Here is a 27629-nt window from a genome sequence, read left to right on the forward strand (position 1 = left end):
TCAGGTAAAAATTAGACTTTTATTGTTCATTGGAGTAAACGGGGCAGAGATTCATTGGGTTTGTTCCATTCCAAGGTTCAGTTAAAAAGGCCAAAGGATGGATTTTAGCCCTGTCGGGAAGGGGAACACGCGGACAAACCCCGCTCAAGCGACGGATCCAGAAGAAAACACGTTCTAAGCTCAGCACCAAGACGCAACCAGGGCAGCTGGGATGGACGAGGGTTATTTTACACGGGATAAGGAGCAATTCAGCTTTTCAGGGTTGGTTTTTCCTTACTCTTTTCTGTCTTTATTTACTTTAAATACAGGTTTAGGTGCTTTCCAGCTATGAAGAAAGGCAAAAAAGTGCATAAGTTGAGAGAAAAGGCAGAAATCAAGCAGTCAGAGGTTCATTTCCCACTGCAGGGGACAGGAGGGGACAAGTAGGACAATGGATCCAAGGTAGCATTAAAAAGGTCCCTATTCCCAAACGGCTGCTGTGGCATTTGGTCCACTACAAAATGGGTTCACATTGACACTGCCCGGCTCCCAGGCAAGAACGTGATTCAGGAGGGGATGAGCAGGATGCGACCTCCCCTTTCCCCTGCTCTTGTGCTCGCTCGGGTTAGCACCAACCGGGATTCCCATCCCGGGAAGCCCATCCCGGCCTCCTCTGGGGTCCCACTGTCATCCCGAGGGGACAACTGCGCCCCATTCCCTTCCAGCCCCAAACAGAGCCAAGGAATGTCCCAACTCAGCTGCTTTGGTCCCTAGAGTCCCCTCTTTTCCTTTGGGAATAGCAAAGGTGGCAGCTTCCCCCTGGAAGCATCCCAGCCCCTGCAGCACAGCCTGGGGATGGTGTCCTCCGGCTGCCTGGTCCCCAGTGTCCGGCTAAGCCAGGGCTGGGAATGGGGCATCATCACGGCCCTGATATCCAACTCCGGTAACCCAGAAGAGCATCCGGCTCCTGCCCTCCCTGCACAGGCTTCCAGTTACACCTGCCCCTGTCCCAGCATCTTCGGAGCCCGGAAGAGAAGGGGAAGGGGACGGGGATGGGGATGTGCTTTGAGGTTTTGGTCCCCGACGTGCCCCCAAGCCAGTGGTGGCCCCAAAAGCCACCATAGCTGGGGACCAGCGCGAGGTGGCAGAGGGGGAGGATCTCCCGCACAGAGGCACAGGGACCCCGGATCACCCACCCAGCACAGGGAGGGCTCAGGAGGGGCCCAGGGGCCCGGCAGCAGCAAGAGGCAAGCGGGAAGCCTGGGGGTGGATTTGGGAGCACTGCAGAGAGGAAGAGGCTGCCCCAGCACCAGGGGGGTCCAGGGGACCCCCAGACCCCGGCCCAGAGAGAGAACCCCAGAGCTGCAGGGGGGGACGTGAGGTCTCAGTGTCGCAGTGCTCCCGGAGGGATGCGGGGTTGGGATGAGGCAGCTTCCAGAGCATCCAGAGCAGCCGCTCTGAATCCCGAGGTTGTGGTTAAGATTTAACTGGGAATGTTCTTCCTGTTTTCAGGACTGCAGGAAGCAAGGAGTGAATGGGAACGCAGCACAGAGGAGCCGGGAGAAGCAACGCGGTGAGCCAGAGCAGCGCAGGGTGGAGGCAGCCACCCCATCCCTTGGGATGAGCATCCCTCACCTCACCCATGCGGACACGGCTGCCCCCCTGCCCAAACCCGCCACAACCAGGGAATTTGGTCCTAATGGATGGTCTCCTCCTCCCTTTGCCAGATCCCAGCTGCTTCCCCCTGCCAGGAAACACCGGGATGGCGAGAGAGGAGGGAGCCCGAAGAAGGAAAACTGCGGCATTTGGTCTCTCAAGCCCCCAGCATCCCTTTGCAGATGGTCCCTCGGTCCCAACAGAGCCAGAGCAAAGCTGAATCGGCGAGAGAGAAACACGGAGTAACCGGGACGTCAGGATGCGGCTCCGGTGAGCAACACCCGAGCCCATGGAGAAGGGATGCTGGGGCTGAGAGACGCACGCACACACCCGGAGAGGCCGCTGGGGCTGGGGGCTCTGCTGTGGGGATGAGCCCCTCGCCCCCTCCCCTCCCGTGGCTCAAATGGCCTCCACGTAGTTGGCGGGGAGCATCCCCGTGTCCCCCGTGCGCTCCACCGTGCCGTACATCCACCCGTCATCGATCTGCTGCACGTTGATGATGGTGTCACCGTCCTGGAAGGAGACCTCATCCTCATCGGCTGCGTTGTAGTCATAGACAGCGCGGAAACGCTTCTGCGGGGAGAGAGGGGTCAGTGGGCACGGAGCCCCCCGGGTGCACGGTGGGTGAGGAGCCCCACAACCAGCACCCTCCAACCCCATCACAAGTGCTCCTCTGCACGGGGAGCAAGCAGAGCAAAGGCTGCCCCGCCGGGGTGCGCTCAGGGCTGTACTCACCCACCCTCCAGCAGGAGCATTGCGCTGGCTGGAAGCTGGCGCCGCGGGCTCCTTGTAGCCATAGGACTGAGACATCGGCTGCTGGTAGACTGGGAGGTGGGGGGGGGAAGATGGGTCTGATGTGGGGGTGCAGAAAAGCCCCCCGCACAAGGAGGAGGCTGCTGCTGCAGCAAAGCCAGGGCCGTGCCCAGGCAGCCCCCCGGTACCTGAGTTGCTGGGCTGGACGTGATGCGCCGGAGGCTGCTGCTGCTGCTGCTGCTGCTCCGTGGGTCTCTGGTAATTGGTGCTCTCCTGGGAGTTCCGGTGCTCCAGCTCCGCGCCCTCGCCGGGGCTCAGCCTCATCCGGCTCTTCTCGAACTCCTCGTGGTATTTGATCTACAGCGACAGGACGGGATGGAGAGGGCAGGGTCAGCGCTGCAGCACCAGCAGCATCCTTCAGCTCCTCTCTTGCTGTCCCCAGCAGGACCAAGGGGGTTCTTCCCCCACATCTCCCCAGGCCATGGGGAAGTCTGCTCAGGCCCGTTTGGGGCACAGGAAGGAGGAGGTTTGAGCGTCCCATGGGTGGGATGGGCCATGGGGGTGAGATGCGAGGTGAGGCTCCCAGTCTGCAGGAGCACTGGGGAGGAACCACTCCAACATCGAACCCCAGATTGCTCTTAACTGAGCCATGAGAGGGGGTGTTGAAGGAGGATCATAGACCCACAGCCTGGTTTGGGTTGGAAGGGAGCTTAAAGCTCATCCAGCCTCAACCCCTGCCACGGGCAGGGACCCCTTCCACTGAAGCAGCTTGCTCCAAGCCCCTGTGTCCAACCTGGCCTTGAGCACTGCCAGGGATGGGGCAGCCACAGCTTCTCTGGGCACCCTGTGCCAGCGCCTCAGCACCCTCACAGGGAAGAGCTTCTGCCTAAGAGCTCATCTCAGTCTCCCCTCGGGCAGGTTCAAGCCATTCCCCTTGGCCTGTCCCTACAGGCCCTTGTCCCAAGCCCCTCTCCAGGTTCCCTGCAGCCCCTTTAGGCACTGGAGCTGCTCTCAGGTCTCCCCTTCAGGAGCCTTCTCTTCTCCAGGCTGCCCCAGCCCAGCTCTCTCAGCCTGGCTCCAGAGCAGAGCTGCTCCAGCCCTCGCAGCATCCCCGTGGCCTCCTCTGGACCGCTCTCAGCGCAGGCATCTCCAACCACCCCGACTGCATCAGAACAAGGCTGCCCGCAGCCAGCACAGAGGGAAGGGGTCACCCACCTGCCTGGGTGCGAGAGCCAACAGCCACTTGTATTAACGAATGGGGGACCCCCCGGAGCCCATTTGCTGGTTAAATCCCTGTGCGGTGCCAGGCTCCTGCCCCACTGAGCCCCTTTGCAGCCCCTGTGGCAGCGAAACCCCGCAGGCTGAGCCGGGCTTTGCGCAGGGAGCGGGTTCCTGCCTGTGTCTGCACTAAGTGGGTCACTGCAAGCCCAGGCTGGCAGCCAGATGCCCACAGGGAAGCTGCTGCCGTGGTTGCGGGGGGGTGGTGGTGTCAGCTCTCTGCTGTGTGATTCAGTGCCCCCAAACCTCCACAGCATCTCTGGAACCGAACACGGAGCCCTGCTCCTCGCTGCCCCCGTCTCCTGCTGGATCAGCCCCCACCGGGAACCTGTCCCTAGGGAATACCTTGCAGCCAGAGCTGTTCCCCAAGGGGAAAACCTTCTCCAGCCCTTGGAGCACGGGTAACAGCCTGCAGCTCCCCAGGGAGAGAGCAGGACTTGCCGGAGTCCACAATGGGATCGGAAGAGGAGGGAATAAACCAGGGCATCCCCTTGTTTGTGTATGCGTGTGAGCTCCTGGGGGGGCTCAAGCTTGCGCTTGCACCATCCTCCCTCTCCCTGCACCCCTGGGCACAGCAGAGAGCAGCTCCCACCCCGGACAGGGATGCTGAGGGATGGAAAAGCGGGAGCAGCTCAGGGCACGGTGGAATTCCATGGGGGAGAGCAGCTCCCAGCAGAGGCTGCTGTGCCAAGCTGTGCCCCAGGTTTACCGGGCAGGGAGACCCCAGCCTTCTGCCAGGGCTCTGCACCACCTCCCGCTGTTGGATGAGGAGCACCCGGGAGTTTCATTAGGCAAAGGTTAATTAACTCCCTGTGCTCTGCTGCAGGAGCACCGGGTCCCCTTTGGGCAGCGGATGGATAAAGCCCACGTGCGCCGCAGCTCTATGTGTGAGCATCCTCCCGATCACCACGGCAACACGCAGACAGCCCCGCACGGCGCCTGGGTACCAACAGCCAGAGGCCGCAGGGTGAAGCTGCCAATCCACTGGGCATGGGTTTAACCCCATGTTCCCAAACGGAAGAGCTGGGTCTCCGGCAGGCACAGGTCAGAGCCCCCCTTCCCAAAGGACAAGGCAGGATGGAGATGGGAGCAGCCTCCAGGATCACCTCCACGCCAGCAGAGGTAGGAGGGACACTGAGGAGCTCCCTGCAAGGCTCTTCAGGTGCAGCAGCACTGCAAGATGTGGGATGTTGTTAGGAAAAGGGGTGAAAATCCCTGTCCTCCCCTTGGGGCTGGTGAGAGCAGACTGGGGGGGGACCCTGGGGACAAACCAACAGCAGCAGCTCCTGGGCTTTGCTGGAGCCAGGAGGGGTCCAGGCAAGCGGAGCCTGCCCAGGGACAGGAGGAGAAGGTGCCTTTGGCTGGGGATGCTACACACAGGGAGGGAGCAGAGAGGGGGGGACCTGGACCATGCAGGTGCTGCCCTTGCTCTGTTCCAGTCAAATACCCCCCTGCTCCTCCCTTGCTCGCTGCTCGCAACAATGGGACCTTGAGTGCCTCGGGATGAGGACCACGATGCGCCTCCGGAGCCATCGGCCGGCACAGAGGGGCCCCTCTGTGCCGGCCGATGGCTCCGGAGGCGCATCCAGGTTGGCTTTCCTCATGTGTCCATTCACATCCATCAGCGTGGCTCTGCCAGCAGAACCCCCCCCCCCCACCCCTGCCTTCTTCAGGCAGCATCACCTACAGGGATGGGGAGTTACTCACGTCGCTGATCTGATCCTGGATCTTTTTGATCCTCTGCAGCTCCGGGGTGTCAGTCACCACGCAGAAACCTTTCCCCTTGTTCTTCTCAAACTCCTCCTTGTAGCGGATCTGGATGCAACCAAGAAGACAGAGGTTTAAACGCAGGGCAACGGTAGGGAGCACTGCAGCAGCTTCTAACCCAGCCTCTGCCTTGCTAAAGAGACCCCCCCCCCCCCCAGCCTCAGTGTATCCAGCATGGGTCAAATAGGGGATTGCCAAGAGTTGGAGCACACCAACAGCTCCCTCTGCATCTGCTGAGCTGCCTTCTCTATTGCAAGGGTTGGGATAACTCCCATTTACTTTCTGTTAAGTCACATCCCAGGGAGCAGCTGACCCATGGCAAACTGCCTGCCCCACAGCCCTGGGGGTTTATGAGCCAGACAAAAGCATTTCCACATCAGGGGACCTTTAGGCACCCCAGGAAGGAATACACCCAACTGACCATAGGGAAACCGGAGCGTGGAGGCTGGCAACACACAAGCATCCTTATTGCTCTTGGCAACACATTGACCTCAGCATCGCTTCCCAGCACACCCAGCAGCTGAAAGGGCCCGGTTCTCTGTGCCTTTGTGCATCAATATCAATCTACACAGCTCAAAGACTGCAGCTCCCAGCCCCGGCCCTGGCCCCGCTCTGCACAGGAGCTCTGCTCACACCCAGGTCACTCAGCAGAGGCTGGAACTCAACAGCTCCGGCAGGAAAGGAGCCAGGGCCTGGCTGCCCCCATAGAGCAGCTCTTCCCCCATGGCCAGGGGGAAGCAGATGTGCACAGAGACCCCCTGACCTCCTCCATCCTCTCTGCAGGGATCTGGCCCTTGCGCCGGGATCGGGAGCTGCCTCTGCCCATGTGGGGTGGAAAGAGCCTTTAAAGGGGCTCTGTGCAGAGGCAGCCTCCACGCGTGCAGGGAAAGTGGCCCTGGAGCTCGCCCTGGGCGCTGCACTTGTGTGTGATGGGCACCAGCAGGAGCTCTATTGCGAACCCGTTCCCTCTTCCTAACCTGCAAGGCAGGGGAAATCCAAGCTTTGGAAGAACATCGGAGCCCCCCCCCCCCCGCATCCGGTATCACAGAAACCCTTAGGGAGATGCAGTCATCTCTGGGCCGTATCACATGTAGATGTTAGAAAGCAAAGGGTTAAGGAAGCAGGCTGCAGCATCCACCCTGGGAGGATGTCAATACAAGCACGAAGGCAAAGCACAGAGGAACACGAGACCCATTTCAAGGCAGAGCTCTCTGCGCCCCTCGGTGCTGCAAGCAAAAGGAGAAGTGGTTCCAGCTGGGATGAAGCCCATGAGCAGCACTGGTGAGGAGGGAGCAGCCTGGAGGAACCAAAGGTTACGGAGCTGGGACACTGAACCTCTGCCCCAGCGCCAGGACCTGCCCCGCAGGGACAGGAGGGCAGAGGGGCTGCGTTTGTCCTCGCTCTGCTCCGCTTCCAACCCAGGCTGGTTCCCTGCAGAGCCTCAGGCTGTGGGATGCTGCTCAGGAGAGGCTTTACCCACAGGCTCCTGTTCACTGAGCCCCATCCTGCTGCAAACACAGCAGTGGAGAAGCCATAGGAAACCCAGGCTAGAAAGGGAAGGAGTCCCCAAGCTGCTGCTCATCGCGAGGCTGAGTGGTTCCCTTAGAGCTGCTGTAGTTTTACCCTCCCAAATCCCACCTTCCTTGGGGTTTTTTACCCCTCTGACTTCCAGGATGCAGGAACTCAGCCCTGAAACCCGCCTGGCTGCAGGACGGACCTGAGCTCTGAGCCGTGGGTGAAGATGCTGGTCCTTGGGCCAGGTCTAACCCAAACCCCACATCCCAGCCTGGGGCTCCCAGCATGAGCATGGGGGCAATGCTGGGAGGAAGCAAGGGCCGTGTCCCCGTGCTCAGCACTGGGGAACTGGGATCCAAGAGGCTCCATGGGCACGGCGTGCTGTGCTTCCATGGGACACGTGAGCACTGCTGGGCACGGGGCAAGGGGCTGCAGAGCCATCACTCCTGCCAACCCATCGCTGCCTCCGTCCACATGCTGTGTTAGAGCGGAGCGATGCAGGCAGTATCCACACCTAACCCCAGAGCAGCGGTAACAGGAGCCACAATTCCCTTCTCCAGGAGTTCTTCCCTCCATCATAAGAAGGAAAATAAAACACATTCAGCCAAAGGGAGCTGGAGAATGGTTCTTCACGCTATAACCCCCTCACATGTTGTAATTCATGTTATAGCCCCCTCACTGTTATAATTCAGATTATAACCCCTTCACTGCTATAATTCATATTATAACCCCCTCACTGTTATAATTCACATTATAACCCCTTCACTGCTATAATTCATATTATAACCCCCTCACTGTTATAATTCACACATTATAACCCCTTCACTGCTATAATTCACATTATAACCCCCTCACTGTTATAATTCACATTATAACCCCTTCACTGCTATAATTCATATTATAACCCCCTCACTGCTATAATTCACATTATAGCCCCTTCACTGTTACAATTCAGGTTATAGCCCCCTCACTGCTATAATTCACATTATAACCCGCTCACTGTTATAACTCACATGTTACAACCCCTGCACCGTTACAGTTGGGGTTATAACCCCTCGCAGGTCTCAGCTTGAGAGCATCGAACCCTCCTTGTGCCCACGTCCTCGATGTCACCCCCAGCAGGTCCCGGAGGTGACCCTGAGGAGGGCCAGGGGCTGGCTCCTGCCTCCCACAGCCAGGGCAGGAAGGGCTGCACCCAAACCCCCCCCGTGTGCAGCTCAAAACAGGACCCAAGGAACAGGAACCTGCAATCTTCTCACCACACGTGGGCTGTGCGAGGAGGCCGCAGGTGCCAAAGCTGCCCCTTTGGAGACTCCTTTCGTGGCACAAGGCACGGTTGTTACCAGTGACCGGAACAGGAGACGCCTCCTCAGCACACACAAATAGCAGCGGCATCGGGAGGGACGTGCTCGGGCTGGGTGGTTGTGGTGGGGGCAGGCAGAGGATGAGCATCCTCAGGCTCATCCATAGGCAGCGGCTCCCCGGCCCCACAGACACCCAGAGGAACGGGAGCATCACTCACAGCCAGGGAATGACCCTTGCGGAAGGCACCGACCCAGTGATCTCCCTTCTCCTTAGGAGGAGCCTCATGGAAACCAAGGACCTGAGTCTGGCTGTAAGCGTGTGCAGGATGTAACTGCTCACATAACCCTGCCCTTACTCCCAGCCCCATGGGCAAAGCATCGGCCAGGACGTGGCACTTGAACCTGCAGGGCTGTCATCACTGCACAGCTTCTCCTTAAGCCTTTTCCAACAGCTCCAGTTCAACGTCCAGCTCGTCTGCAAGAATGAACCCCACTGCCTGCTCTGGAAGGGTTGAAGGGACCCGTTCCTGTGCCCAGCTCCTGCAATCAGTACAGAAGGGATGGGCAATAAAGCAGAGCTGCTGCTGGTGCTTCAAGGAATACAAACGTGAGGCGTTTGGAAAGGAGGAGACTCCCCTTGGTAGGCACAACAAAGGCAGGGAGGAATCAAGATCTTATCTGGAGCGTTCAGGATCCATCTTCCCCAGGGCTCTTGGCAGGTTCAGCTTTGCCACCTCCTCCCACTGCTCCTCATCCCTCCCCAGCCCCTTTGGGTGCAGCACCCAAACCACCAGCACCCCCCAGCAGCTCCTATTCCCTCCCATTCCAACGAGTCCATGCTGGTGCGAAACCAGCACTGCAAAGGGGGGTGCTGGAGGATGCTGCCTGCACCCCAGCCCCTCTCCTGACACCTAACCCAGCCTGCAGAAGGCTCCGAGAGCCCTGTGCTACCCCAGCTCCAGCCCCTGGGGGCAAGGCCCAGGGCTCAGAGCACATCCCTGCCTCCCTCCCCAGGGCTTGCTTTAAAAACCAACAACTACCAAAGAGCCCGGATTCACTGGAAAAGCAGCGCTGGAGTCTCCGGAGCGCTCGGCGCAGCAGCATCTCGCCCGTTACCATGGAAAAGCAGCCGTGTCCCCTTCCTCAGCGCATCAAGCACAAAGCCAGCCCCGGGCTGAGCTCTGGCTCTAAGCTGGAGCCAAGCTGCCCTTGTGCAAGCCAGGGAGCTGTTGGGCAACCTGCTGGGAGGAAGGGACCTTGCAAAAGCAGAGGTTTCAAAACTCAGCACCAGCGGCTTCTATCAGGTGAGGTCCTGAGGTTCTCCCTCCTCCTCCTCCTCCATTGGGATGCATTCCCAGCCTTTCAGCTCCTGACGCTCTCAGGCTAATGGGCAAGAAGGGAGGAAGGTCACTGCACCCTTCACAGCGCAGCAGGCAGAGGAGCGCACTGATCCAGAGAAGGGATTGTTCACCATGAAAACACCCCAGCAAACCCCGTGCTGTGCCCCGCTGCTCCTGCACTGAGCCGAGGCGCTGTGTCCCCTCCGGACAAGCCTCCGGGCAGGCTTTTTGCCCCTTTTCAAAGGAAAACAGACATTGAACAGATTCCCACAACGGTTGCAACATCCTGTGCTCTGCTCAGACGCTGACTCAAGCCAAAAGCGGCGCTGGATGCGGTTCCTTCCAGCACAGCATCCTCCGAGCCCACGTCTGCAGATGGGTGACACAAGGGCTCAGGGCATCATCTCGGATGCTTCCGCACAGCCCCTCAGCAGAGCCGAGTGCCATGAGGAAGGGGCACCCCCCAAAGCTGCCCATTCCAGGGCCGACCCGGCCCTTCCAAGGCTTTCTCTGTAAAATTGATCCTCATCTTTCTGCTCCCAGCATCTCGGAGTAAGAAAAGGAAACCAGGGATCGCCCCGGGGCCACCCAAGGGACCAGCTCCCACTGCTCCATCAGGAGTTATCGCCCATGCGTCAAGGCTGGGGACTTTTGCTGATGCAGGGACACCTTCAGGGTATGAAACAGGACATGTCTGGACAACACCCTTCTCAAACAGGCTCTGGAGAAAGAAAGCCTTTCCCCGTGCCAGTCCTTATCCTGTTTATCTGTTGATTTCTGCTTGCCAGAGCTTTCAAGCCCTACAGGGTTTGGGTTGACCTGAAATACTTGCCTAGAGAGTCAAGGCCTGTCCACATGAAGCCATTTGATTGTGGCAGGGGTTTGGAACTGGATGAGCTTTAAGGTCCCTTCCCACCCAAACCATTCTCTGTTCTATAACTGCCTCCTGGACCATTCCCACCTACAGCAGCTCCAAGCAGCCCTGGATAAAGGGAACAGCAAACGCAGCTGAGATGGGTGAGATGCAGGAGAAAGGACTCGGAGATGCAGGAGAAAGGACTCGGAGATGTAAGAGAAAGGACTCAGAGATGCAGGAGAAAGGACTCGGAGATGCAGGAGAAAGGACTCAGAGATGCAAGAGAAAGGACTCGGAGATGCAGGAGAAAGGACTCGGAGATGCAGGAGAAAGGACTCAGAGATGCAAGAGAAAGGACTCGGAGATGCAAGAGAAAGGACTCAGAGATGCAGGAGAAATGACTCAGAGCCCAGACCTGCCTCTTCCTATGCAAGGGCATAGGGAGAACGTGGGGTGCTGGGGCACTCACCGGGCTCTGCAGCTCAGTCTGGTACTTTAGGCGCAGGTTCTCCGGGGTGTCTGCCACCATGGTGAAGGACTGCTTCGGGTAGTGTCTGCGGGGAGAACGGAGGTCATCAGTCACAGCGGGCCCATGGCCACGCTCCCCATCCCATCCCAACCACCCCACCACCGGCAGCCCCCATCCCATCCCAGTGTCCCAGCCCCATGGCAAGCAGCAGCACATCCACGCGCTGCAGGGTGAGCAGGAGCCATTGGGGGTGTTGGGATTTCTCCCTGTGCCTGACGCCTTCCCCAGCCGAGGCACTGATTCTCTCCCACCCTCAATATATTAACTTCAGGTTCATCACAGAAGGGGAAGGGGCGGTTTTCTTCCCAAGGGATGGAGCCATTCCATCGTGCCTGGCTGATTTCTGGAGAGACCTTAAACACATCTTCAATCTCTCCTTAAACACTCCTCAGGGTAACATTAGCCTGAGTAAGCGCTGCCTCCGCTCTGCTTTACAGTGACTGTGCCTGCTCCACTGCTTCAGCTGTGAAGGGGCAGGGGGGGAGCAGGGTGGCTTTATTTGCTTGTTGCACTCAAAGCTTCAGCCGCACGAGCCTCGTGTTATGGGGATGCTCTTGCCTGTGGCCAGATCATAGAATCATGCAGTGGTTTGGGTTGGAAGGGACCTTAAAGCTCATCCAGTTCCAACCCCCTGCCATGGGTAGGGACACCTTCCACTGGAGCAGCTTGCTCTGTAGCTGCCATGGATGCAAAGCCCACCCCAGGATAAGACATCTGACACTGACCAGATGGTGGCTGCTCTCATGGGACAGCAAAGAAACCAAAGACATCCCCGGCAGCGCTTCAGGTTTATAATGCAAGGAGGGGGGAAGCTGCCTTTTGAAAGGGTCAGGGTCAGAGGTTTCTCTTTCATGAGTTAAAGCAGGACTCCAAGTGGGTGGCAGGAACAGAGCGCAGGGGTTTAGGCAGGTTAATGGTGCAGGAGAGGGGTGGGAGGCACAGAGACAGCACCAGCCCCATCCCCGCATCACACCCGTGGTACCAGGGCAGGGCATCGCGCTGCAGCTCGGGTTCCCTCCCATACATAGAATTAACCAGGTTGGAAAAGACTTTTCCAACATCAGATCATCAAATCCAACCTTTACCCCAAGAGCTTGGATAAATCCTCTTTTATCCAAGGCAGTGCAACTGGTTTGGAAGAGCTGAGCAGGGCTCAGCAATGCACTGGAAACAGCAGCTCCTTGCAGAGGATAACGGAGAGGTCCCATTCACTCCTGAGGATGTCAAAGCTTTGCTTCCAGGTTCAGGGCTGAAACTCAGCCTGTGCAGCCTCCACAGCTCCATCCATGCAACCCAGCTGGTGCTGGTGGCTCTCACCTGAGGGCTATGCAGCACACTATGGGAATGCCGCAGCCCCTGTCCCATCCCAGACCACATGAAATGGGTCTCAATAAGATGCTGGGCTCTGCTTTGGGAGCTTGTGTGCTCCAAGCAGGAGCAATTATCTCTATATACAAGCAGCATTAACACCTCTGCCCAAGGCCAAAGAAAGTGTGGTCAAATGAGGGGAAACAAGCAGAAACGCAGCTGCATGTGGAGGAGTTTGGTTGAGAGCTGCTCCCTGTGAGACAGACGAGGCAACCACAGACCTGCAAGAGGAGCAATGCAGGAAACCCAGCAGTAAAAACAGCTGCCCAGCCCCACTGAAAGAATAAAGAGAACCCCCCCCCCCCCCCCCCCCCCCACACAGAGAGAAACCAAATGGGGCTGATGTGGTTTGCAGAAAGAGGAAAAGAACTCAGCAAGCAGCAGGGGAGCCCAGCCTCCGGGACACCCCACCCTGCTCCATCCAACAGCCTGCTCCAGCCCTTGGCCTGCTGGACATCACCCGCTGCCACGTCCCATCGGCCCCATCCCTGCTGCGTGAGGCATAAAATAAGCCCAAGCGAAGCCCCAAACCAAGCAGGAGCGAGAATGGAAAGGACAAGAATCAGTTTTACACAAACAACAGCTCAGCGACTGCTTGGAGGATAGAGTTTAATCCCTGTTTAGATTAACCTGATTAGAGGGGATGTAATACCGCGTTCAGGCTGCCTGCAGGCACGGCTGTGTCGCAGCTTCACACCGGGATACGTCGAGGCAGAGCTCGCCGCAGAGGTTCCTGCATTAACACCCCAATAGGGAGAAACCCTGCTTCTCCACGAGGGTCCTGCAGGAGCTACAGGCACTGGGTGGGCACGGAACAGGGCACAGGCTTTGCTGTTTACCTGCTCTTGACATCCTGGCCACAGTTCCTGCTCTCCCAGCAACTGGCACCCACTGGAGCGGGGATGGCTGGGTGGGAGCAAAGGCTTAGCAATGGGGAGGGACATTTTAGATGCAGCAAAACAGCGTAAGACATCTTAGAACCAAATCCACCCCAGCTGCTGTCTGCTGGAGCAGAGATGAACAGCTTGGAGGGGTGCAAAGGAGAAATGGCGTTGGCCCAGTCTGGCCTATGGCTAGCACAGTTTGCCACAGTAGGGGCTGGGTTAATGCATTCCTACCTTGAAGAGACAGCACAAAGGGAAGTGTGCCCTTTTGTCATTGTGGAGATGACAAAAACCCCTCTAAGAGTGAAGCTGCAGGGACCAAGGCAGCACATGTCAAAGGAGTTTGCGCTGCACAGCCTTGCTCAAGGGGTTCTGCCCCTCAGCTGCACTCAGGGTGACTCCTCCATTAGGGCTATGGGGATGCTGGTACCCACTGGGCAAACACCAGCAGCATCAGTTTTAGTTCCAAACGCAGGTGCCATTAAAGAGCTGCTGGGGGAGTTGGGGCTTTCTTCACAGCAGTGCTAACCCAGTAACTGCACTAACCCAGCTCACAGGGGCAGGGGAGGGCAGTCCTGGGACTTGGCTATTGTTTCAGCCCAGTTACCCCTTGCATCCTTGAGCCCTTTCCCAAGTTTCTTGGAAGTCCCCGTCCTGACTCTCACCAAGGTCAAAGAAAACAAAGCCCAAACCCTCCAGTCTCTAATTCTACATTCCCTCATCCTCCATTTACAGATGAGCGCTGGAAGTCAACAGCCCAGGCAGACCAGCCCCAGACCTGCCCTGGGAACAGGGATGGAGCTTCATCCTGGTCCTATGGGGAGAGCCAAGAGGCATCCCTGCCGCTGGGGTCTTTGCAAAGGCAGGAGTCTTACAGAGATGCCCAATTCTAACAGCCCCATCCCCTGATGCTCAAGGGCTGCACACAGAAAAGCCACAGGCAGGGCTCCGGGAAGGGCAAAGGCAATGGGTAAGTTGTATGCACCACCAGCCAGAGCTGCGTTTACAGCTCAGCCACGGCCCAGGAGCTCCGGTACTATCTGCTGATGCTGCCAGCAGAAATCATCCCATTGCCATGGCAACTGCATCCCATGCCCTGGGCATGCTAATAACGCTTGGGAGAAGCCGAGTCCCCAGCAGCAGCCTCCGGATGCAAGGAGGAGGGAAGCCCCAGCCACTGTGAGGGCTGGAAATGGAGAAATTCACCCCTGCGAGGCTCAGAGACTGAGAAGCTGTGGTAGGAGGGGGAGAAAACAGGGATAACCTGAAAGAGCATCCCTGCTGCTTGCATTACGGATCCACAGTGAGCTGTGCCCTGCTGCACCCACAGCCTGCTGAGGGCCGGGACGAGACAGCCAGAGGCCACACAGACTGAGCTACAATTGGTTTCTGCTTCTGATAGGTATTGAGGAAACCTCCCAAGGATTTGAGATGGGTTTTTACACATCCCTGAGCCCCTCCAGCCTGCTGTTAGCAGGCAGGAGTAATCTGTTCGTCTGCATTAGGAGTAGGATGAGACACACGAGCTGAGCATCTTCCCCTAAGCGGAGGCATCTCATTTCTCCCCAGCTCCTGAGATCTGCCTGATAAAGAAAAGGCATTTTAGTCCCCAGGGAACTTAAGGCTGTTCCTTAAATTAGGAACCTTAAATTAGGGAATGGAAGGGATCCTGCTGCAGGAGCGGTGAGAGCCCCACACCGCCCAGCCATGCAAACACAGACACCTGCATCCCTGCCACACGCAGCAGCGAGGGGAAACCCATCTCCCGTGCATGAGAATGAGCCTCAGGAACAGTCAGCAATGAATCAAACCTCCGTGAGCAGGCAGGGAGTGAATCGCTTTGGGTTGGGAGCAGGCGGGGGAGTTGCAGCAAACGGGCTCACCCCTCCTCGCGTGGGGTGGTCTCGTAGGGGAGCAGACCCGGTTCTCCCTCTTCTTGTGGCCAAAACCAAGGCAGGAGCAGAGCTGTGGGGGCTCCCCCAGCCAGCACCATAAATAGGGCTTGGCTGGGGAAGCAGGGAAGGGGGAGGGTGTTTATTGCTCAACCTGCTTCGCTCTGTCAGAAGCAGCAGGAGCAATGCACCCCGAAGCCACCCTCTGTGGTTATCAGCCACGCTCACCAGCACGGGTTATAGAGATGGAGGCTTCCACAGCTGGAACCAGCAGGGGGGTTTGGTGCCCACCACAGCAGCTTCCATGCACTGAGCCCAAAGGCAGCGCAGGAAGAGGTCTTCTGCCAGCATCACTCATTTATACTCCCCTCATACGCGCGTACCTGCCCTGATGCCCTTCACTCCCGCCCTCTGCTGCAGGAACGCTTGTTTCCTAAGTGAGCGCAACAGGTAGAGAACCATGCAGGGAACAGGAGTCAAACAGGGATGATGGAGCCCTGGAGCATCGTTAAAACCCCCCAGGCTCCACAGGCTTCAGGCACAAGCTGCCCGAGAAGACAAAGAGGGGGAAGCCGCTTCCAACCATCCCTCTTCTGACAAACCGTAAGGAAATAGTGAGTCCCACGCAGCCTCGGATGAGGCGCTTGGGTAAAGTCTGCTGCTAAGTAAGAGCTGCTCAGGCAAGAGCAGCAACCTCTCGAGAACAAACAGGAGCCAGGGTGAAACGCACCCGTGCAAGCTGCTCGTCGAGGTGCTGTGGGTCCTGCGCCTGGCTGGTACATAACAGGTTCCAAACACTTGGCTCCAGTTTGGGCAGGAGCATCCCGGTGGTTTCCCTGCCGCAGGGGACAGGGATGCAGGAGGGTGGAGGAGGAAAGGAGCCAGGTTTCAGTGGGTCCTGGGGACTTTCTGGTGCTCTGCAGCAGTGGCTGTGAAGGAGGAGGGGTGCAGAGCGCAGGCAGGATGAGCCCTCAGCATCCCCCCGGCTGCTCCATCAGACGTGGATTACTTTAACAGCTGATGGAGAGGAGGCTGCTGGTCTCGGGGCCAGAGACACCAGATTGGCCTTGCCCTTGGGGGTCTCTCCTCGCATCCATCCTCTGCCTGCTTAGAGTGGAACAAATGGGACACGTGGGATCCCTCCCCCAGCCCGACCCCTGCTGCTGTCAGATTAAGTGAAGCAGCAGAGGAATATGTGGGGCAGAGGGACACGTGATGGAGCAAGGGCTGGAAAACACCCCCTTTAATCTGCAGCTCCACAGAGCCATTACACCCATCCAGAGGGACGCGAGGAAAAGCCACCCCAGGTTCCACATGTACCTAAGGAGCAGAGGAGCACAGCGATGGCAGGCAGAGCTCACTGCTTCATCCGAGGAGCCACGAGCAGTAGCTGCCCAACTAAAGCAGGGACATTAGAAAGCAAACACAGCCCTTTCCTCCCCACACAGCAAGCAGAAACAGCCCCATTCCAGCACCTTGGTCCCAGTTTCCTTGTGACCCATATGTCAATGACATCTAGGCAGTATTTTCACACAGAGAAACAGTGTAAAGATCTCACTTCCAGCTCAGTGGGAGTCTCCAAGCACTTGCAATCCATCACATCCCAGTCCTGCCCTGAAAGCAGCATCTGCTCCCAGGAGCTGCCTTCCCAAGAAGGGCAGCACTTGAACTTCTGCCTTTGGAGCTTCTCACAAGCTGGAAATGGAGTTAAGCTTCCCCAATGAGAGACGGGTGGGCACAGCTGTATAAACCCCACTGAAGCGCAGCACAGCAGCTCTGTTAGCAACGGGACCCAGACTCTGCATGACTCAAACCTCCAGCAATGCTGGTTTACACCACGTACGAGATGACTGAGTGTTTAGAAGAGCCTCTTCTAGCTCAAAGTGTTGCTTGTATTCAGTGCAAGCTGCTTTAAAACAAGTGTTTCTGGCAGGCTTGCTCAGCAACAGCATCCTAAAGGGATGGAAAACCACCACCCACAGACCTGCAGCTCCAGGAGGGGACGGTCATTTGGGCTGTTGTATCAGGGTTTTGGGAAAGAAGAGTTAAACAAAGGAAGCAATAAGGGCTGCTCTGCCAGGAGGCTCCCCAGTTCACATCCTGCCTATCAAAGAGCTGTTGATTCTTGGGGACGAGCTTAAAGAAATAAGCTGGTCTTTTGCTAGTCCTAAAGGCAGCACCCGGCTTGCAAACATCCTTCTGTAACAGAGCAGGCTGCAGGGAAAGGCTCCGGTTCCTCCCAGTGCTTCCAAGGAGAAGCTGCCAAAATGGCTGGTCCAGCCCTCCACGTGTCCAGCTGCTGCTCCCATCATCTGCTCCCAGCCCGCATCAGGATTGGCTTGGTATAACATAAACCAGAGCACAGCTTCATGGAATGGTCTGGGTTAGAAGGGAGCTTAAAGCTCATCCAGCTCCAACCCCTGCCCTGGGCAGGGACCCCTTCCACTGGAGCAGCTTGCTCCAAGCCCCTGTGTCCAACCTGGCCTTGGGCACTGCCAGGGATGGGGCAGCCACAGCTCCTCTGGGCACCCTGTGCCAGCGCCTCAGCACCCTCACAGGGAAGAGCTTCTGCCTTTGGGGGTGTCTCAAAGCCCCTGCCATGGTACCAGGCTAGCAGAGGGCCAGAGGAGGCAGGAGAAGCCAAACCCATCGCCAACCAGCTCCAGTGTGGGATGACAGCAGGGAGCAAGGTTTTGCTGTCTGTGAGGCCAGGCAGCATCCATCTCGCCTCCATCCCCAAAGGCTCTGCCAGCAGTTGCTGAGGGTGTTGCAGAGCAGCCTAAGGAAAAACCAGCCTGTTTCCATAAACCTGCTCTAGTCCATAATGGAAAGATTCCAGGTGAATGCAGAAGAGGGGCTGCCAAGCTGTGAAGCGAGAAGTCACTTCTGGAAAGGGCTCTGCTCATCCCACTGCTCCCCTCTCCCATCCCTGAGCCCCCAGAACAGAGCAGTGCCTGTCCCAACCTCCCCCAGGGCTGTTTATGGGAACAGGGTGGGCATCCCAACAGAGCTGGGTTTTTCCAGTCCCAGGGCATGGATAAGTTTAGCAAAGTCAACATCCATCTGCAGCCTGCACAGAGGTCAATGCTGGGCAGCCCTTGCTGCGGGCTCAGCCCAAACCTGGCTCCGAGGATGCTCCATGGCTGCTGCCAGGGAATCCTTCCCCCAGCACAGCAGAGGGGAAGCAGCAGGACCCTGTATGCCCCCCCACACTCCACAGCAGCATACGGGCAGACCAGCTTTCATTTACACCAACAGCAGAGTCTGCTCTGAGCTCCACGGCATGCAAAGTGTGCCCACCGAGAGAGGAAGCAGCTCCTCTCATCCAGAAACTCGGCACAAATAAAGCATGGGATAAACACCTGGACTCCAGCCCAGCAACACAGTTGTTCCTCTTTCTCTTCCTGCCTCCCCCCAAACTTGGAAGATCACTTTATTGATGGAGTAGGCTGCTACCAGATGGAGCGCAGAGGAATGCCAAGAACAGATCCCTGGCTCCTTGAGAAGCTTGGAGGCACTCACTAACTTTTTCCAAGGAAAGAGTTAGCCCAGAGGTACCGGGCTGCTTGCTCTGCATGGAAAGGCAAGGACATGAGTGGGAGACATGTGTCAGGGAGGTTCTTTGGGTCATCACAATGAATTGGAGGGCTTAGAGCCCGCACTCACTGTGCCAAACTAACACCGGTGCTAGGTTTGGGTAAGGAGAACAGGGCTGAGCTGCTTGCCCTGACTCAGCAATGAGGAATGTCAGCCCTGAGATGCGAATCCCCCGGGATAGCTCAGTGTGGTTTCTATGCGATGCAATCAGCTCCTTATAGAACACTGCAGTCACCCCAGCATGGCAGATGGAGCGACCCTGCCAATACACCTACACAGGATATTCCTGGCAGCCTTGCTTTGCCTTGAGCCCTTTTTGGAGGGGTTTAGCAAGGGGGATGTGGAAGGCAGCAGCACCACTATTGCCTCGTCTCTGTGCTGGTGGGACCATAGCAAAGGTCTCTGCTGGCAGCAGCATCTTCCCTTGGAGGCTCAAACAAAGGATGCTGCAGCCGGGCCAGGCTGCCTCTCGGTGCTGGGGGAGGAGGGACTGTCAGCAAGTAGACCATTAACTTCCTGCCAGCTCGTCTGCAGCAGTAAGGAAGTCGAACTGCAGCCCTGTGGGGTGTGCAGCAGCAGGGACAGCCCCTCTGAGCAGCGGGGTTGCCAGCACAGGGACTGGTGCATGCAGCCAGAGCAGGGCTTTCCAACCAGATGCATCCAACAGGGCAATCGCTTGTTCATCAGCACGAACTTGGCCAAGCCTACAGCTCAGAGATGAAGCCTTGGGTCTCATCCTTGCTCCTCAAGGGAGAGGAGCAGAGCCTCCTTATAGCCAAGACAGGCACAGAAGGAGCTTCTTGCCTGGGACACTGCTCCTTCTCCCCACTCCACACCCAGGCATAAGCAAGCTCCTCTCTGCACTTAGAGCATCACTGGGCAGTGCTTCCATCTCTGAAGATCCAGCTCCCCAGACCAAATACACAGCTTTGGACTCTTGGATAGGACTGTCAAGGCCCCAGGTTTGTGCTGCACACAGCGCCTTGGTTTCAGCTGGGTGAGAGTCATTTCTGAGCCACCACTGAGGCACAGGGCTCTGTTATCCCTACAGCACAAGAAGACATTAAAGCCTCTATATAACGTGTATTTGGGAGCAGCTGGTGCCCTTGAACACACAATCCTGCCTGTCCTTTGCAGCCAGGCTTTCCTCCACCCTTCATTAGCAGAAGCCTCAGACCTCACCTGGATATTGCCCTCCCTCCACTTCTACCTTTAGTTCAAAGTTACCTCTTTTAGTTCAAAGTGCTCATGCAAATAGATGAGCCCAGCCTTGAACGCTGCCTCCAGTGAACAACCAGTCACCCCGGTACCCAGCTGAAGTCAAAAGAGGAGTGATGAGGAGGGTGGAGAGCATCACATCTGCCACCAAGCCAGTTCCCTACGCTGCTGGGCGCGGGGAAGGCAGAGTTAAGCAGCCACCTCCTTGAAAGGCTTCACACAGATTTATTGCTGGGGTAATGTCACAGATAGGGAGGAAGCCCGGCCCTCTTCCTCCTGCTCTCTTGAAGAAAGAAACTCAGGAATTTGGCAGAAAGCCACGGCTCAAACAGAGGAGACCCTGTGCTAAGGCATGTTCAAAAAGCAGCCTCTTCCCTGCCAGGATAAACGTTGCTTTTCCACCCCCTTCTCGGGGGAGAAAAGATGTCGCTCCTCAACTCCAACGTGAGCAAAAGCCATTTGGAATGGGTGGGCTCTTCCTCGGCTGTCACTCACCTTCCCTGGACACTGCTCCTAGCCCAGGACACTGCAGGGGGGCAGCGGCTGGCAAGGAACCAAACCCATGTCCTCTGGCTGGAGGTTCCCTTCACCCCACATCACGGCATGGATGGGCACCCTACAGCCTCCACCCCAGCAAGCAAAGGGCACAGCCTCGTGCGCCAGCAGTTTTTGCCTGCTCTCACTTCCCTTTAAAGCAAGATCAGGCAAAGAAGGAAGAGCAAAGCATTTAATGCAGGTCTCTGTGCACAGCTTTGAACATCCCTGGGCTAGAGGCAGGACAGACCCCTAAGCTGCCTCTTCTGCAGGGAGGCTGCAAAGGGTTAAGACAGCAAGCCAGCATCAAAGGCAGCTCTCAAGCAGAGGGGGTTGAGAAACTGAGATGGGTTGCGCAGACTCCTTGGAATCTCAGGAATTTCCCATTATTATCCCACTTCCCTTCCAGCAGCCTGGAGGGAGAAAGCACAAGAACAGGACCTCAGGCCCATCCCTATGGCCAGGCCAGGGGCAGAAGCACCAAGGATGAGCATGCCCTGGCACATGGGACCAGGCAAGGCTGGGATGTGGATGATGCCCACAATCCAGCAAAGGAAGCTTTGGTTCAGGACATTAAAAAGAGCTCAGGGGTCTGATCTCCTGCTGCTTTCCACAGATCGAGGTCTCAGCCCCACAGATCCCAGGCTGCTTGGACCACCATGGTAGGCTGAGACACATGCACAGCCCTCTAAATCAACAGTTCACCCTCATGCTACCCCACTACTCCAGGAAGTTCCCAGTTTCACCTCACAAGCTGGAGCTTTAATAGTGCTCCAAGTCTCATCCCAATTAAACAGGGGTTTTGGACTTTGGGCAGGTCACAACCACCATCAACACCTTCAGTCAGCAATAACCAACCTATAAGGGCTACATAAGAGTGAGGGTTGTGCTAAGGCACCATATGGCTGAAAGTCTTCCAGCTTCTTTCTGCTTATCTTACACATTAATACCCATCTTACAAGGATGCTGTCAGGATTAACGCTTTTAAAGTAGTCTGTGAATGGACCAAGCTATACACATGCCAAGCAGTATTACATTATCTACTTTTCTTTCTAAGAACACTTAATGTATAAGCAGCAGCTACAAAAATCTTACTGCAAAGCTGCTTTATAGATATTAAGAAACATGTCAGGTACCGAGAGCTTCACTATGGGCTGAGCAGGGACTCGTGTTCATCATTTGGAAGAGCCCAGAAAGCTGGGCACAAGTAAGGGTCCTTCTTGATAGGAAAAGACATGGGGGGCAGTGAACATGCATCACTCAGCAGCAGCCTGAGAGAGGCAGGAAAGTGAATTGAGGTGTGATGCTGGAGATGCTGGCATCTGCCTCCATCTCCCCCATGCTGCTCAGGAGAGAAGGATTCTGCATTTAAGCTCCATTTACCTTCAGATGCATTTACCTTCCCAACCTCAAGGGCAAGTGCCAGTAGCTGAGGGTGAATGCACTTGGCCACCAGCAGAGCCCAGGCTGCAGTGCCACCCATGCCCCTCACTGCTTCACACACCCTTTTCCCCTGCACTAAAAGGCATTTTTTCCTCTCCCCAAACACCTGCATTGAGTTGGGGTGGAATAAACACCCTTTTATTTCCCCTTCTTTAAGGGGACACATCTCAAAGTCAACTCCATATAAACACCTGCCTGTATTTTGGATTTCATTCACCTTTTGGCTGCCCAAGCTGGAACTGGAGAGCAGCCATAGACGGCATTTAAGCCTGGAAACCCTTGTTTTAATACCAGCATTAACTGGCCTGGGTGACCCCTTCCAGCCAGGGCTTCACACATGCACTCCCCTGAACCAAAGCAGAGCAGCAGGGGAAGAGTTTCTGCAGGCCCGGGGTCCCTGCACCCCTCATTTCCCAGCCCCATCACTCTCCCAGTGCCCACGAGAGCAGGCAGCAGACACTTACGCGTTGCAATACGGCTTCTTCTCGTAGCCCTTGTAGTTTTTCATGTTTAGGGTCATCTTGCAGGTCTCGCAGTGGAAACATGCTTTGTGCCAGAACTGCAAACAGAGACAAGAGAATCATTAGCACCAGTGGCTTGCAAAACAGGGCCACGGCCCACTAGATTCACACAACTCCAACTCAGCAGCTCCTCCAGGCCAGCGATGCCAGCATGACCCCTGCAGAACCCACAGCCCAATGTTCTGGCTGGTTTAGGACACACGTAAACCCCCACAGACCCTCCCCAACACATCTCCACAGGGCACAACACTGGAGTTGCATTAGAGCAGCATCTTGCTTCCTTATCTCCAGAGCAGGAATTCACAGGACAGGCAATGCCTCCTACTCGGAAAGGAGCACAACACAAACCCCTGCGAGCAGGGAGCTGTCAGCAGTTACCAGCTGTGGTTTGCAGGCTTCAAAGATGCTGCTTTAGGGTTTTTTTTTGCTGATGTTAGCCAAGAGATAGCCAGAAGAGCAGGTCAGGTAAGGCTGCACACAGACACCGAGCCAAGGCAGAGACCAAAAGGTTCTCATGAGAAGCAGACAGCGCGACGCAGGCAGCTCAAAGGTCCTCACCACAGATGCCACCCTTCTGCCTGCCTTTTAGGTGGCTGATCCCAAGCTCTGCATCCCCAGAGGATGCAGGATCACTCCAGGCACTCCTCATCCCCCTCTTCTCACAGTGCGGCTGTCCAGACCGATGACTGCTCTTGGCAGGCAACAACAGGGAAGAGGAGCTGCTGCCCTGACATCCGGGTGTCATTCTGGCATCCTCTCACCCACAGCTCGCAGCAGCAGCCTCAGGTTGACCCCAGATGAGGTCTGTTGCCTGACCACAGCTCTCCTTTAAGCGAGGCACACTCAGACTCAAGGCTAAAGACACAGCCCCTGAAACTCAAGCCATGACCTTATACCAGGGCTGTAACACCTGATGAACCCTATAAAGAGGTGGTTTAAAGGTTTTTTTAGGGCTACTCTTCATGAAATGATTTCCACTTGGCATTTAACTGGCCTGAGTGGCTGGATGGAGCCCAATGACAACAGCTACCAAGCAATTCTGTTCAAGCCTATGCAGACCAAAGCCAATGCCAGTCCCCAAGTGACCAGACCTGGCGCTTCCTCTGGCAATGTTTGAGGGTCTTGGTGCAACATCCCATGGCCCAGATCAGGCACAGGAGAAAGGAGCAGAGCTGGAGCAGTGCCTTTGCTCCCCCAGAGCAAGTCAGCCCTGCCCCAGGGTTGTCCTCCCTTCTTCAGAGCACCCAAGCCACCCAGCATCACCCTGCAGAAGCAGGGAAAGAACCAGCCCAAAGCTCATCGCACCAAGCAGATTACAGTCAACAAGCCTGCAGCGTGGCACCCAGCACGCACTGAACGTGCGGCAAGCAGAGCCCTGGAGAGCAGCTGGAGGTTGTCGCTGTGATTTCCTTCCACCCTTAAGCCTTCAAAAAGTCATTTCCACCACTGCTGCGTTCCTGCAAGGAGGTGGTGAGAGCCAAGCCCTTGTGCCACCTACCCACAGGTACCACACCCCAGTGCACAAACACTGGGAGACGATGACTCAGCCCAGGAGGACAATTTGCCTCCTTTCAGTTGCTCAGGGCAACGTATTTGTTCTTTTCCTCCAGTTATACAAGTTCCTCCGGAGCCAGCCTGCTGCAAACAGCGAGAGGAGGCTTCTCTCTGCTCCCTACCAACACCCTCATCCACATCCAGCCTGCACAGGATGCTTTCCCCTCTATCCCAGCTTTCAGCATCTATAAGGACGGGCTGAGCCCCGGGTTCTTCAGGCATTGAAGCCGTTTGGGTGAGCTCCTGCCACATTAGAGGTAGTTAACAGACCTCCCCGGGCCTGTCTGTGCTGCAATAGCTGCGGATAAGTACCAGAGGTGGCACTGTAAATACTGTGGAGATGAACTGATTGCCAACGCTACTTCAGAGCCTCTTCCTCCAAGCTCCCAAGAGCCAAGGCAAGGCCAGCACTGCCCTTGCCCAAGGTAGGCTCCACAATAAGCACAGCGGCAGTGATTTAGCCAGCCCTTACCCCCAGAGAAGCATTAACACATCTTCTTGCACCAGGCATCTTTCAACAGAGGTGTTTCTGTCCTGTACCTCTTACAGAGGACTCTCTACAGCCTGAGGAGAGCTACACAAAGGGCACTACCCCTTGTCTCCAAGTCTCACCGCCACTAAGCTTTATCCTACCACTGCCAGTATCAATGCTGGCTCCAGCAATCTAAACCAGCACTAAAGCGAGGGCTGCAAAAACGGACACAGGGGAACAGCAATTACATAGGCTTCCAGTAATGCAGCCGCTGAGCCTCCAGCAGAGAAAGAGGACAAGTTCCAAATAGGTTTTCAGAGGAGCATTAGCGCCTGTGCTTTCTGATCCCAAGTTTGAAGCGCTCTGAACATCTGGAGGTGATCCCAGGTACAGCTGCACAGCACAGCCCCATGTCCCAGCAGGCTGGACTCGATGAGAAGCACACCGGCTGTGGTCCAGGCATGCTGCTCCTGGGGAGATAGAGCCCTTTGGCCAACCTTGTCGCGGCAATAGATTAGACCTGGGGACTCGCAGCCACAGTACATGGTGGGCTGTGTCCATTTATAGCTCATGCTACAGCCACACGGCATCCCTCCATGAAGCAAATCACAGAATCCCAGCCTGGTTTGGGTTGGAAGGGAGCCTAAAGCTGATCCAGTTCCAACCCCTGCCCTGGGCAGGGACCCCTTCCACTGGAGCAGCTTGCTCCAAGCCCCTGTGTCCAACCTGCCCTTGAGCACTGCCAGGGATGGGGCAGCCACAGCTTCTCTGGGCACCCTGTGCCAGCGCCTCAGCACCCTCACAGGGAAGAGCTGTTGCCTAAGAGCTCAGCTCAGTCTCCCCTGGGGCAGGTTCAAGCCATTCCCCTTGGCCTGGCCCTACAGGCCCTTGTCCCAAGCCCCTCTCCCGGTTTCCTGCAGTCCCTTTAGGCACTGGAGCTGCTCTCAGGTCTCCCCTTCAGGAGCCTGCTCTTGTCCAGGCTGCCCCAGCCCAGCTCTCTCAGCCTGGCTCTGCTCCACACCTGGGAGCGAGCCTCACTTGAGACTCAAGGGTTAAAGGACATAAAGGAGACTCCTTGGGCTGGAGGCAAAGCCTTGAGCGGATTTGATGCTGTGCAACAGCCGATTCTAACTTCTACTCATCTCAGGAAAGTCATCTGACATCAGCTCTACGTGGGTTCAGCCGCTGCAACCACCAAGCCCTGTGACAAGATGTCACTTCCACAAACAGAAGCTGGGTACAGCACCTTATATGGAGAGCAGCGGGGAGGCAACGACACCCATTTCCCTGAACCCCTTTTGCCTTTCGCAAGGTGCTGATGGGCAGAGTCAAGAGGCAGAACTCGCAGGCAGCACTGCACCATGGTTTCACTTGCCCGGCTGCTGCACCGTGCTGGAGCCCCACAAAGCTGCACGTTTCCCTCCTTGGCTGTAAATCTCAGCAGGGAAATGGACCTTCCTGACTTCACTCCCAGGAGAACCAAGCCCATCTGCTTGTCAGCACACCAGAGCTGAAAGCTTAAACGCAGCTACGTGTACACTTCCCCTCCCGGAGCCCTTCCTTATTGCTGCCCGGGGTTCAACTTCAGCGCTTGTGCAAACAACACCAGAGGTGCCCTTTCGACTTTGCTCCAGGTAGAAGGAAAACAAGGGGAGCAGCCTCTCCAATACCACTGTGCTTTCATGGGAAGGCTTGTCCAGCCAGAAACACCAGGACAAATGAAAGCGAGGGGAGTTGGTGGGGTGTAGCTCTTTGGTTAGGGCTGCACTGTATGGCAAGGCTGACCATGGAATGATTCTTAGGTTAACAAGACCCCTACAAGGACAAGATGGTGACTGCAGCCTCCTGCCTGCTTCCAAACAGCCAGAATACGTGGTGTTGGGATGCACACCGGGCATGTCCTCACGGCAGTGCACAACTGCCAGCTCAGAGGAGCCAAACCCCAGACAGTGGCTGCGCAGGAGGAAGGGATGGGTCATTCCTCGCCTTCCTTTCCAGTTATCCACAACTCGGATGCCCCGCAGCTACTCGAGACCAGCACAGACTCCTTAAAACAGAGCCACTTCCCTGCTCCCAACAGGCAGGGAACACAGGGCCGATAGTTCAGCTTCGAGCCATTCCCAGCTTAAGGAAGAAACATCATCTGTTAAAAATGCGAGCAACAGGGTCTGCCGGAGCTCAGGAATGCCGCTGGAGAGCTGCGCATTCTTCAAGTTACTTTTTTTAGTCCTTAAACTGGTCGTCCCAGAAGCCTGGAAGAGGAGGGGGAGGAGGAGAGCGGCTCGGCTCTCCAGGAGGGGCGAGCTCCCAAGCGAATCCCACGGGAGCCGTGCGGCGGAGGGGATGGAGACACCGCCATCGCCTTCCTCACCGGACCTCGGCACCGGCAAGGATGGGTTTTGATGGGAAAGCACTCAGAAAGAGACACTCAAAGCACTCCCCCCCCATGCTATGGCAGGCAGAACGGGCTATAAAGATGGAATTCTGGAACACAGAAGTATCAATTGGGATGGAAGGAAAAGAAGGGGGGGGGGGAAGAGAAGCTTGGCTAATGCAAACCAGATGAGGCTCCCGGCTTCGGGGGGAGCATTAACTGTTGCTTTCCACCGGCCTCTCCTGCTGTTTGATTATACATAAGGAAAAAGCTCCAGGCATCGCTGGTGACCCCCAGGCAAAGGGCTACTGCCCGTGTCCTCTGGTGGGGGGGGGGGGGGGTATGAGAAGATGCCCCGGGGTACCCCGGGGCTGAAAGAAGTGTGGGTCCTACAGTGTGGGGACCGCCATAGGGTTTATATAGGGGTGGGCAGTTTGGGGATACCCCACAGTAAGCGGAAAAGACTTAAATACCCTACAAGGGGACATGTGAAATATCCTACATGGGATGGGGGGGGGGCAAGAAAGAACCAGCCCCAGAGAAGATGTCACAACCCCCCATATCTGCCCCCCTCCACCCCACCGGGCCCCCCCCCCCAGACGCCGCACTCACCTTATCCAAGCAGTTCACCTTCTCCGTGGGGTACACGATCTTGCCGCAGCGGGCGCAATTGGGGTTCATGGCTACACGGACCCGGAACTCCAAGCACTGCCTCTGCCGCCGCCGCTTCTGGGGCCGCCGCCCGCGCTCCCGCGACCCTAAATAGTGATGGGGGGGGGTAAGGGGGAGAGTGGG

At 56.7% G+C, this 27629-nt stretch overlaps 1 protein-coding gene across 2 annotated transcripts; it reads right to left on the reverse strand.

The window, feature by feature from the left end:
- Positions 1–27592, reverse strand: LASP1 (LIM and SH3 protein 1). Of its 2 annotated transcripts, none has more exons than XM_065699079.1 (7): positions 27447–27592; positions 22378–22472; positions 10918–11002; positions 5374–5481; positions 2577–2745; positions 2375–2459; positions 1–2208 (listed from the first exon to the last, which is right to left on the reverse strand). In XM_065699079.1, the coding sequence occupies exons 1-7, from the start codon at positions 27513–27515 to the stop codon at positions 1890–1892; spliced, it is 930 nt and encodes a 309-aa protein (XP_065555151.1). In that variant the 5' UTR covers positions 27516–27592; the 3' UTR covers positions 1–1889. The 2 variants fall into 2 exon arrangements, with proteins under 2 accessions (XP_065555151.1, XP_065555152.1); XM_065699080.1 differs by having other exon boundaries at positions 1940–2208; positions 2371–2459; positions 27447–27590.
- Positions 27593–27629: the final 37 nt, after the last annotated feature.

This window comes from Lathamus discolor, chromosome 20 (genome assembly GCF_037157495.1).
Source record: "Lathamus discolor isolate bLatDis1 chromosome 20, bLatDis1.hap1, whole genome shotgun sequence".
Classification (NCBI taxonomy): Eukaryota; Metazoa; Chordata; class Aves; order Psittaciformes; family Psittacidae; genus Lathamus; species Lathamus discolor.

Excerpts from the sequence above, each read along its gene's own strand:
- LASP1 (XM_065699079.1), bottom strand. The coding sequence starts at position 27,515 with ATGAACCCCAATTGCGCCCGCTGCGGCAAGATCGTGTACCCCACGGAG. Across the intron at positions 11,003-22,377 it reads AAGAAGCCGTATTGCAACGC|ACACTACCCGAAGCAGTCCT; the intron begins GTAAGTGTCTGC and ends TTCTCCCCGCAG. Across the intron at positions 5,482-10,917 it reads AGACTGAGCTGCAGAGCCCG|ATCCGCTACAAGGAGGAGTT; the intron begins GTGAGTGCCCCA and ends GGTTGCATCCAG.